General features: G+C 43.2%; 1 protein-coding gene across 1 annotated transcript; it reads left to right on the forward strand.

Moving 5' to 3' along the window:
* The first annotated feature begins 3,453 nt into the window (after positions 1-3,453).
* Positions 3,454-5,481, forward strand: LOC136470075 (uncharacterized). The gene is made up of 2 exons (XM_066468041.1): positions 3,454-4,712; positions 4,755-5,481. Exons 1-2 carry the CDS (start codon positions 3,454-3,456, stop codon positions 5,479-5,481), a joined length of 1,986 nt encoding a protein of 661 aa, XP_066324138.1.
* The last annotated feature ends 5,402 nt before the right edge of the window (positions 5,482-10,883 follow it).

A 10,883-nucleotide genomic window follows, 5' to 3' on the forward strand; every position in this document is an offset into this window, starting at 1 on the left:
TTGACACTTTTAAGGACAAGCTTACACACGCACCATTGCTACAACTTCCAAACTTTGGTAAGACTTTTGAGCTAGAATGTGATGCTAGTGGAGTTGGCATTGGACGTGTTTTGATGCAAGATGGTAAACCCATTGCTTACTTTAGTGAAAAATTGCATGGCCCTGTTCTTAATTATTCCACGTATAATAAAGAATTGTATGCACTTGTTCGTTCTTTAGAGATGTGGCATCATTATTTGTGGCCTAAAGAATTTGTTATTCATTCTGATCATGAATCGCTGAAGTATCTTTGTTCTCAAAATAATCTGAATTGTAGGCATGCTAAATGGGTTGAATTTATTGAATCTTTTCCTTATATTATCAAACACAAGAAAGGGAAGGATAATGTGATTGCTGATGCTTTGTCTAGAAGATATACATTGTTGTCCCAACTTGATTGTCAGATTTTTGGTCTTCAATCAATAAAAGAACAATATGTGCTTGATCCTGATTTTAAGGATGTGTTGCTTAATTATAGAGAGAGACGTGCATGGAATAAGTTTATGATCAATGATGGGTTTTTGTTTAGAGCTAACCGCCTATGCATTCTAGTTGGTTCTGTTCATCTTTTGTTGTTGTAGGAGGCACATGGATGTGGATTGATGAGACATTTTGGTGCTAAGAAGATGGAGGAGGTGTTGTCCACACACTTCTTTTGGCCAAGGATGAGGCGAGATGTAGAGCGGTACGTGGCTCAGTGTGCCACATGTCAAAAAGCTAAGTCGTGGTTGAACCCACATGGTTTGTATATGCCTCTTCCTGTTCCTTCTACTCCTTGGGCTGATATATCTATGGATTTTGTGTTGGGTTTACCAAGGACTAAGAGGGGGAGGGATATCATTTTTGTGGTGGTTGATCGTTTTTCTAAGATGGCACATTTTATTTCTTGTCATAAGAGCGACGATGCTGTTCATATTGCTGACCTTTTCTTTCAAGAAATCGTTTGCTTGCATGGTATGCCTTCTACTATTATTTCAGACCGCGATGCAAAATTCTTGAGCCATTTTTGGCGCACGTTGTGGAATAAATTGGGGACCAAGCTGCTGTTTTCTACAACATGTCATCCCCAAACTGATGGGCAAACTGAGGTTGTGAATCGAGCATTGTCCACCATGTTGAGAGCAATTTTGAAGCACAATTTGAAGATGTAGGAAGAGTGTTTGTCGCATGTGGAGTTTGCATATAACAGGACGGAACATTCCACCACCAAGGTAAGTCCTTTCCAGGTAGTGTATGGTTTTAACCCCTATGCTCCTATTAATCTTTTACCTTTACCTACCACTGAGAGAATACATAGTGATGCTAGAGAGCGTGCTGATTTTATTCGTAAGTTGCACGAAACAACTAAAGCAAATATTGAAAGCATGAATGAAAAGTATAGAATTGCTGGTAGTAAAGGTAGAAAAGAGATTAAACTTAAACCGGGTGATTTGGTTTGGTTACATTTGAGAAAAGATAGATTTCCTGAGCTACGTAAGTCTAAATTAATGCCAAGAGCAGCTGGTCCTTATAAGATAATTGAGAAAATAAATGATAATGCCTACAAACTTGAGTTGCCACCCGAGTTCGGGGTTAGTCCCACCTTTAACATTGCAGATTTGAAACCTTATTTGGGAGAAGAAGATGGGCTTGAGTCGAGGACGACTCCATTTCAAGATGGGGAGGATGATGAGGACATCACTCCTTCAGATGTACCCACTGATCCTCCAACCGTCATGCAAGGTCCAATGACCCGGGCTCGAATGCGTCAACTCAATTTAGAGGTGAGCTCGTTCTTAAGCGATCCATTTTATACTTTTGAGAATAGACTACTACCTAATGATGTTATCTTGCTTAGGAACCTTGTAGAGGGTCATGAAGGACTTAGAGGACGTGGTGGAGGTGAAGATGACCAGCAAGGACGTCCAACAGGAACCAGAGGCCCGGTCCAATATGATTTCGAGTCTGCCTCGGCCTCTAGGACTAGTCTGCCTTAAACTGGTCACCCAGGACACATCCGGACTCCATTTTAAACAATCCACATTTGGATTGAAAGCTAATTTCATAAGGAAGCCAATCCAAGTAGTCTCACATCAAAAGCTCTTTGGAATCAATGGGAATCATCGAAACAAGTCAACGTCCAAAATCTGCCAGGGTGCTGCGACACCGTCCTTTGGTCTGTTGGATCGTGTATCGTGTTTGGGCCCATTACGGGGCGCGTCCAGGGGTCTTGCACGACCCTAGAGTCTTCATAAATAGCCGCCACTCCTCCATTAGGGTTTGGGTTTTGCTTAGATTATTCTGTCAAGAACAGTTTCGCCGTTCATCGGTTTATGAGACCCCAACTTTGAGAGATTAATCATTCATCTACAATTTGGTTGTGTTCTTTCTTGTTCTTGCTTGTGTTCTTCGTTGCGTAGGCAGGGATTAGCCTTCTTGGTGAGGTCAACCTGGTCCGAGACTCGGTTGATAACCAGAGGAGCTATGTTGCTAAGATTCACTACTAGAAATCCTTTCATCTATGACGATTTCGGAATGACGATAATAGTTTTGGTCATGGAATAAGGTTCATTAGTGATGAAATTACGTAGATGGTCATAGATGATTGGTTTGGCCGTCAACCCCTTTGTTTAACTATGATGAATTTGAAAGAATCATCATACAAGTGTTCTGTGATTCGTCATAGAAGTGAAAGAGAATAGTTTCACCGTTTAGGTCCCACCTGTCAGATAATTATTTCGTCATAAAAGTAGAATTTATAAAAAAATTGGTGGTGCCTTAGAATCGAACCCACCACCTCTTCTCTCAGAGCCAAGTTGGCTTACCATCAGAACAAGACTTCGGTCATGTTTAGAGATTGGAAGTTTTTTTCTTATTCGATTATTGAATCAATCATAAACCCAACCCAACCGAACCCAATCCACCCAGATCTAAATCGAATCGGGCAGGGGGCGAGAGGAGGTGCTCCAACGGCGGGTAGCTGCTGTGGCGCGGTGCGCTTCTCCGGCGGTGGGTAGCTGCTGCGGAACGACGTGCTTCTCCGGCGAGCAGCTCTAGCGGCGGGTAGCTATTGCGGCGCGGCGCGCTTCTCCGGCGGGCAGCTCCGGCGGCGGGTAGCTACTGCGGCTTCTCTGCTCCGGTGATGGGCAGCTCTGGTGGCGGGTAGCTCCGACGGCGGGCTTCTAACGGCGGGCAGCTGCTGCAGCGTGCTTCTCCGGCGGGCAGCTCCAGCGGCGGGCAGCTGCTGCGGCTTCTCTGCTCCGGCGGCGTGCTTCTCCGGCGGCGGGCAGCTACTGTGGCTTCTCTGCTCCGTGTTCAACCTGCTGCTACTTCAGCTACTTAGAGGTACTGTCATCTTTCATTGCCTGCAATTCATAGCATTTCATAGCTGTTTAGACATGGCTTATTAGAGGTAATTGTTGTTACATTGATTAGATGGACAGGACATGGATTCGTGCTACTCGGTTCAATGATAAGTTCACAGACGGCGTTGATCAATTTATGTCATATGTTCGGGATAGATTCAATGCAGATGATGTTATACTTTGCCCCTGTCGCCATTGTCTGAATCAGTCTTCACTGAGTCAGAAAGATGTGCATAACCATGTGTACCTCTATGGATGGTCAGCTACATATACTCGGTGGGTACACCATGGAGAAGCTTTTGATGCTGAGATTATTGAAATTGCAGAGGATGCAGATGAGCCTGATCATCTAGGTGATGTGGTCAATGAGGATGAGGCTGACAATGAAGATGATCTGGGTACTGTAGAGATGCTTGCAGACTTGTACATAGCTATAGAAGAAGATGGAGAACAGCCTATGTTTGTGAAAGTTCTTGAAGATGCAAAACGTGCTCTTTGCCCAGGTTCTGTTCATTCTAGGTTCTCTTTTCTAGTTAGATTGCTACACATCAAGTCCTTCTACAGGATTAGCAACACAGCAATCAGTGTTATATTGAAGTTATTGGCAAGGTCATTCCCTAATAGTTGTCTTCCAGATTCATATGACAAAGCAAAGACATATCTCAAAGAATTGGGCCTTGGATATGAGTTAATCCATGTTTGTGACAACAATTGTGTGTTGTTTCGGAAGAATCTTGCCAAAGCGGACATTTGCCCAAAATGCAAGGAATCTAGGTGGGTAGATGCTGATGGTGCCAAACAGGTTCCAAAAAAGGTTTTGAGATACTTTCCTCTTATACCTAGGCTAAAGAGGATGTTTGCAAACAAAGCAACATCTGAGGAGACCCGGTGGCACAAGGAGAAGAGGGTGGCTGTGGAAAATGAAATGACCCATCCAGCCGATGGTGAAGCCTGGAAAGACTTTGATGATATGTATCCTAGCTTCGCTGAAGATGCAAGAAACCTAAGGCTTAGTTTAGCTACAGATGGCTTCAATCCATTCGGGAACATGAACACAAGTTATAGCATGTGGCCTGTACTTGTAAAGGTGTACAATCTACCTCCATGGTCATGCACTGATGCATCCAACTACATCATGGCATTACTCATCCTAGGACCAAAGTCTCCAGGCAAGGACTTTGACGTATTCTTAGAACCTCTCATTGAGGATTTGTTAAAACTCTGGGAAGGTGTCAGGACTTATGATGCATTAACTGGTTTGAAGTTTGACCTTCGTGCTGCAGTACTATGGTGCATACATGATTATCCAGCTTTGGGTGTATTGTCAGGGTGAATTACTAAAGGTTACTATGCATGTATTTATTGCAATAGAGATCCATTGTCAAGGAGTCTTAGGAAAAAGATATGCTACATTGGACACCGTCGCTACCTCCCAAAAACTCACAAATGGAGAAGAAGCTTGGCCTTTGATGGACACCGAGAAAATCGGATAGAGCTAGCAAAGTTGACTGTGGATGAAACTTTGGAGGCTCTAGACAAGGTAAAAGATGTTAGTCCTGGTAAGCCTGAGGGTAGCAAGAAAAGGAAGCGTGGACAGAAGGATCAGGAGCCAAAATTGTTCAGTCGAAAGTCGGCCCTATGGAAACTACCTTATTGGAAACACTTGAAGCTGCCACATAATCTTGATGTGATGCATATAGAGAAGAATATATGTGATGCCCTTCTCGGCATAATTCTCCGTCTTGATGGCAAGAATAAGGATACAGTTAATGCGAGACTTGATTTGCAGGATATGGGCATACGACCTGAGTTGCATTTAGAACAAGAAGATGGTGATTCAGTTTCAATGCCAGCAGCATGGTATGCCATGGAGAAAGAAGGAAGGACTGCATTTTGTGGATTTATGAAAAGTATTCGGTTTCCATATGGGTATGCTTCCAACCTGACAAGATGCATTAGTGCAGATGGTTCGAAGGTGCAGGGCCTCAAAACCCATGATTGCCACATCCTACTCCAAAGAATTTTACCAACCGGTCTCCGGGGATTAGTGCACAAGGACATATATGAAGCAGTTGCTAAGTTGGGTAAATTTTTCTAGGAGCTTTGCAGTAGGAAACTAAAGGTTGATGTTGTGAAACGTCTAAAAGCATAAATCCCTATGATACTGTGCAAGCTTGAAAAAAATATTTCCTCCTGCTTTTTTTGATGTGATGGTCCACTTGGCTGTCCACCTTCCTGATGAAGCACTGTTAAGAGGCCCTGTCCAATATGGATGGATGTACCCGATCGAACGCCAATTGGGCACTTTGAAGGGGTACGTGAGGAATAGAGCTAGACCTGAAGGATCCATCGCTGAGGCGTACATAGCTAATGAGGCATTGACCTTTTGTTCAAGGTACATGGAAGATGTTGTCACTAGATTTAATCGTGATGATGACAAATGGGATCCACCAAATGGTGACCTCTCTGTCTTCCAGCATGGTGTTAAACTCTTGGGAGCCAACAGGGAAACATATCTTGAAAACAAAGAATTTGACAAGCTTTGTTGGTATGTGCTAAACAACTGTGATGAGGTGGAGCCATATTTGAGGTGAGTGTTTTTTCTAAATTTTGTGTGCTACTAAAAACTATGCTAAACCTGCATGACCAATACTCATATTGTGAACTATCTGTGCAGCAAGTTTAGAGAAGAGTTAGAGAAAGAGGGTGGCCATGATATTGAGAGTAGGTTAGAAAAGGAATTTCCTGCTTGGTTTAGGAGTCATGTAAGTGGTTCCATAATTTATGCAATATATCATGTTGTCTTCTTAATCTGAGTTCCACATTTTTCACTTAATTTGTTGTCTTTTTAGATCAAGATGCTGTGGAAGGATAATCGTGAAGAGGTCAGTGAAGGGCTTTATGCAATATCATGTCGACCTGACCTTAGGGTTAGATTATGGTCATCATGTAGTGTGAATGGTGTTCGATACAACACTATTGACCATGAAAGACAAAGGTAGACACAAAATAGTGGTGTGCTGGCAGAAGGAACACACAATGGAGTGTCGACTGAATTTTATGGTCAGCTCAAGGAGATAGTTCAGTTGAGCTACAACTCCAATTTACAAATGATTCGAACTGTGGTGCTTTTTCGGTGTGAGTGGTTCAGTCAAGATGGCAAAGCTAGAAACATTAGAGATGATGGCCATTTTAGATCCATCAATATAGAGAGGTTTTGGTACAAGTCAGACCCATTTATATTAGCAAGTCAATCAACAAAGGTCTTCTATGTACAGGACACACAATTTGGCGACAATTGGCGTGTTGTCCAAAAATTTGAGCATAGGAGCATGTATGATGTCAATGAAACAGAAGTCAACACTGTTCACCAAGATGAAACTAGGTCTGATAATGAGCTTGAGGTGCAAGATGATCAAGATGATGGCACCGATGAACCTACACCAGTGCAGTGACGTGTAGATGGACAGAAATCTTCTGTTGTTGGTAACTTACAAGCTCTTATCAATAGAAGAGAAGAAGACATGGCTGAGAACAGTGATGAGGATGATGACTATGTAGATGACACCATCTTAGAGTATTGTAGTGACAATGATAGGGATCCCATGGAATGTAATGATGATGATTAGCTGTCATTTTTTAGATGTTGATTAGCTGCCATTTTTGGAGCACAAATATTGTAACAAATTCTGTCATTTTTGGGATGTATACTTCTGGGATGTTGATGGAGCACAAATATTTGAACAGTGGCTCTTTTTTTGGGATTGTAACAAATTCTATCATTTCTGGGATATGTTGATTAGCTGTCATTTTTGGGATGTTGTTGTCTCTAGATTCTAGCAAAATCTGTCTATACAAAAAATTCACTCATACAGTTAAGTTAACTCAAACAATTTTTCATTCATACAATAACTCATTCATACATTAACTCATTCAATAACTGTGACAATTCAGACATCAACATACATTTAGTAACTCATACATTCAGTTAACTGATACATTCAGTTAACTCATACATTCAGTTAACTCATACATTCAGTTAACTCATACATTCAGTTAACATTTAGACATTGCCAATTCAGACATTCATAGTAGGTAGTTGTAGCTTCATGGGCTGAGCACCTTTACTAAACATTGCCACCAGCAGTGCCAAAAAAACAGCAAGAAAGATCAGTGAACCACAACACACTGCCTTCAGCTTCTTCTGTGGCTTGGCAAGTGCCTTGGCCTCAAGCTCCTTCACAAGTGCCATGGCCTCCTCCTTTTCCTTCACCAGTTTGGCCTCAAGCTCCTTCACAAGTGCCATGGCCTCCTCCTTTTCCTTCACCAGTTTGGCCATCTCCAAATGTGCTTCATCTAGCAGAAAACTGAGTTTGTTCTTCTCCAGCTCTAGAGTTTCATTCTTGCTATGCAAGACCCTAACTGCATCTCGCAAATCAACAAGAATTTCGACCTGATGCTCTATTGGCTTGGGATCAAACCACTCCCAGAAAGGGCATCCACCAGCCTAGCACCCACAGACATTCAGATTGTCAGGTAGACTATTACCTAGATTGAAATCAACACATCACAATGCAAATTGAACTCACCTTATATTTGGGGCATGCATTGTACCTCCTTCTAGGATTTGCATTGCTCCATGAGATCCACCTGGGAGTCTTCTGACCACAGTAGCACTCTAGAGCCAGTGTGTAGGAGTAGGGGGGGTGGCGGTATGGAATTGGAGAGGAGTACGGGGACCGCGCCCTAGACTGCTCCATGGAGCTCCGTGACGAGCTTGAGCCAGCAGAGGTTGCCATTGAGGTGTAACCCTAGTCGGCTGGCAGCGGCGGCGGCGGTTGGTAGTGCGAGCGGTGGCGGCACCTGGTAGCGGTCCCAGCGGCGAGGCGTCGAAGGAACTTCGGCTGTGGCGATTTGGGGAATTCGGGGATTTGGGGATGGATTGGGGGGTATCAGACCGTTGGGGTAAGAGGCTGACAGGGTTGGTCCACTGGAGTGAGCCTTCCATATGGCTGGACTCGGTTCACCATGGGATGAGGCTGACTGGTGGGTCCATTATGGTCAAACAGTGGTCAAATCAATGATTCAAGCTCATTTTGAATCGAATTTGAACTGGATTTTCAATGTAATGTTCAAGACCTTGATCAATGTACACTAATTGTCCAACTCGCACTCTAATGGTCATTGTATGGTCCATGTTAAGTGTATAAGTACACCAAGCATGTATAGCTATATGATCTCACACATCATATACCTATGTGTATTGATATAACCAAGCATGTGTATGATCTTTTCAACTCAAGTGCATAATTATATGTGTTGATATAAGCAAGCATGTAGACCTTACCTTATCAAGTGCTTAGTTATATGTGAAGTGCATATTATAGCATATATGTGTGTATGTATGTTATATAGTAACAAAGCACACCTTGCATGTATATGATCTTATGAAGTGCTAATCAAGTCATTCTCATATGCTCACATAGTATGTCATCTTATGAAGTGCTAATCAACTTACTAAATGTTTAAATTCATTGAACCACACACATTATAGTTAAGTAGAATGTATGTTACATGTGTATATATATACAAAAAAGGGATCATGTCCTTCATATATCAAAATAGGTTACAAATACTAAAAACAACATTGTAAAGCATTATAATAACATGGTAATATCATTATATACAAACTTACTTTTTATCCCAATCATGTAGAAATTGTTGTCACATTTTTTTGAAGCAAATATCAATTTACAATTCAATAAAATAAACAGACATAAAAGAAAAAACCATTTAATTTTATTCTAAAAAAAATAAAAATGCTTTCCAGCTCCCGCCTAGGGGTTCTGGCGTTTGCGCGCTTCTCCCTGCCCAATTTTGGTGCCTCTGAAAACCCCCTACTGCCCTCCTCCGGCATCTGCTCCATTGAAAGTACACAGGGACAACATAGTAATTTCACCGAGGACTATATATTGGTCAATCCCCTCCCGCATCTCTTCTGGCCTCATTTCGTTTCACTCCGCCGCACCCACTCCGCATCCACTCCGCCGCCGCTGCCCTAGATCCACTCTGCCGTCCTCTCATACAGCCACTTCGCCGCCCAGATCCACTCCGCCACCCAGATCCACTCCGCCGCCCTCTCATACAGCCACTCTGCCCCCCAGATCCACTCCGCTGCAACACAAACGGAGACGGAGGAGCCGTGACCTGCGATGTCCACCCCACCAGAGATGGAGAAGTAGGACATCGGCCACTTCATCGAGCCGCACCTCGACGTCGGCCACTTCATCGAGCCGCACCTCGACGTCGGCCACTTCATCGAGCCACGCAACGACAATGCCTAAACGGGCCACAAAAGTGCTCTGCCCCCCGAGCCCAGGTTCCTCTCCGCTGTGCTCCTCATTTTATGGTTTTGTTCTTGGTATTTGGTTCCCTTGTGTAGCGCCGTCTTCTAGTTGTAGGGCAATTCCACTAGATAGGGTTTAGGGTTTAGGGTTTAGCAATCAATTCCACTAAAATTTGTTTACAAATAGGGTACTATGAACGGCTTCGGGACTTGCAAGTCGCAGAGAACCTCAAGAAGATGGAATCCTTGGGTCTTCATACCTTGGCTTCGGGACTTGTTAGTTCTCAGAATCCAAACAAGCAAAAACACAACAATGTAACTGATGAGCGGTCAGATTCATCCGAATATCTTCCTGGAGCTGAAGAGGGCCAGGAAGAAGATGATGATTTTGATAATACTAGCATAGAAAAGGTCTCTTCTCAATCTTGGTTGGGGGTTCTGGCATCACGCTGTTCGATATATATTATAATAACATATTTTCCATTATGTGTTAGGAAATTGACAACAAGAACAAGCAGACCAAGTGGGGTCGACCAAAGAAGAACACCAGGATGCCTCCAGGTGGAATGAAAAGGGTTAGGGCAACTAGACAGGGCGATTCAGTTCCTGGAGTTGCCACAAGGTCTGGGAAAAAGTACAGCACCACCTTCCCAGAGTCTAAGAACACTGACACAGACCCTATGAAGCAAGTTGAAGAACAAGATCCTATTCTGGATTGGTCTGTTTTTGATGAGCAAACGAATGCAGATGAACATGCTGTCTCTGAGCAAATCAATGCAGATGTCTCTGAACAGTTAGAGACTGTTCCTGAAGGCAAGTAACAGATCATGCATTCTCACGTTCTTTGATTTAACGGTGGACTAGTCTAACACTCTCAGCGGATACTTTGTAGGTCGACAACGTGCTCCAAGGCGACCAAGACCACCAACAAAGGGCAAATTGCTAGACAACATGACAAAGGCGATGGGAAGAAGGTTGCCAATTGAAATTGCTCTAGGGAAGAAAAGGCCTGAGAAGCCATTACAAGCTGCTAAGCTAGCTTCAGAGGCTGGACTTGTCATTAGGTCCAGCATGCCTGTCCTAACTCACTGGAAAGAATACAAGAAGGATGAAGACAACTATATGAAAGAATTCATTGGCCACTTATCTGTAAG

Source organism: Miscanthus floridulus, chromosome 8 (assembly GCF_019320115.1).
Source record: "Miscanthus floridulus cultivar M001 chromosome 8, ASM1932011v1, whole genome shotgun sequence".
Taxonomy (NCBI): Eukaryota; Viridiplantae; Streptophyta; class Magnoliopsida; order Poales; family Poaceae; genus Miscanthus; species Miscanthus floridulus.

Excerpts from the sequence above, each read along its gene's own strand:
- LOC136470075 (XM_066468041.1), top strand. The coding sequence starts at position 3,454 with ATGGACAGGACATGGATTCGTGCTACTCGGTTCAATGATAAGTTCACA. Across the intron at positions 4,713-4,754 it reads GCTTTGGGTGTATTGTCAGG|AGATCCATTGTCAAGGAGTC; the intron begins GTGAATTACTAA and ends TTATTGCAATAG.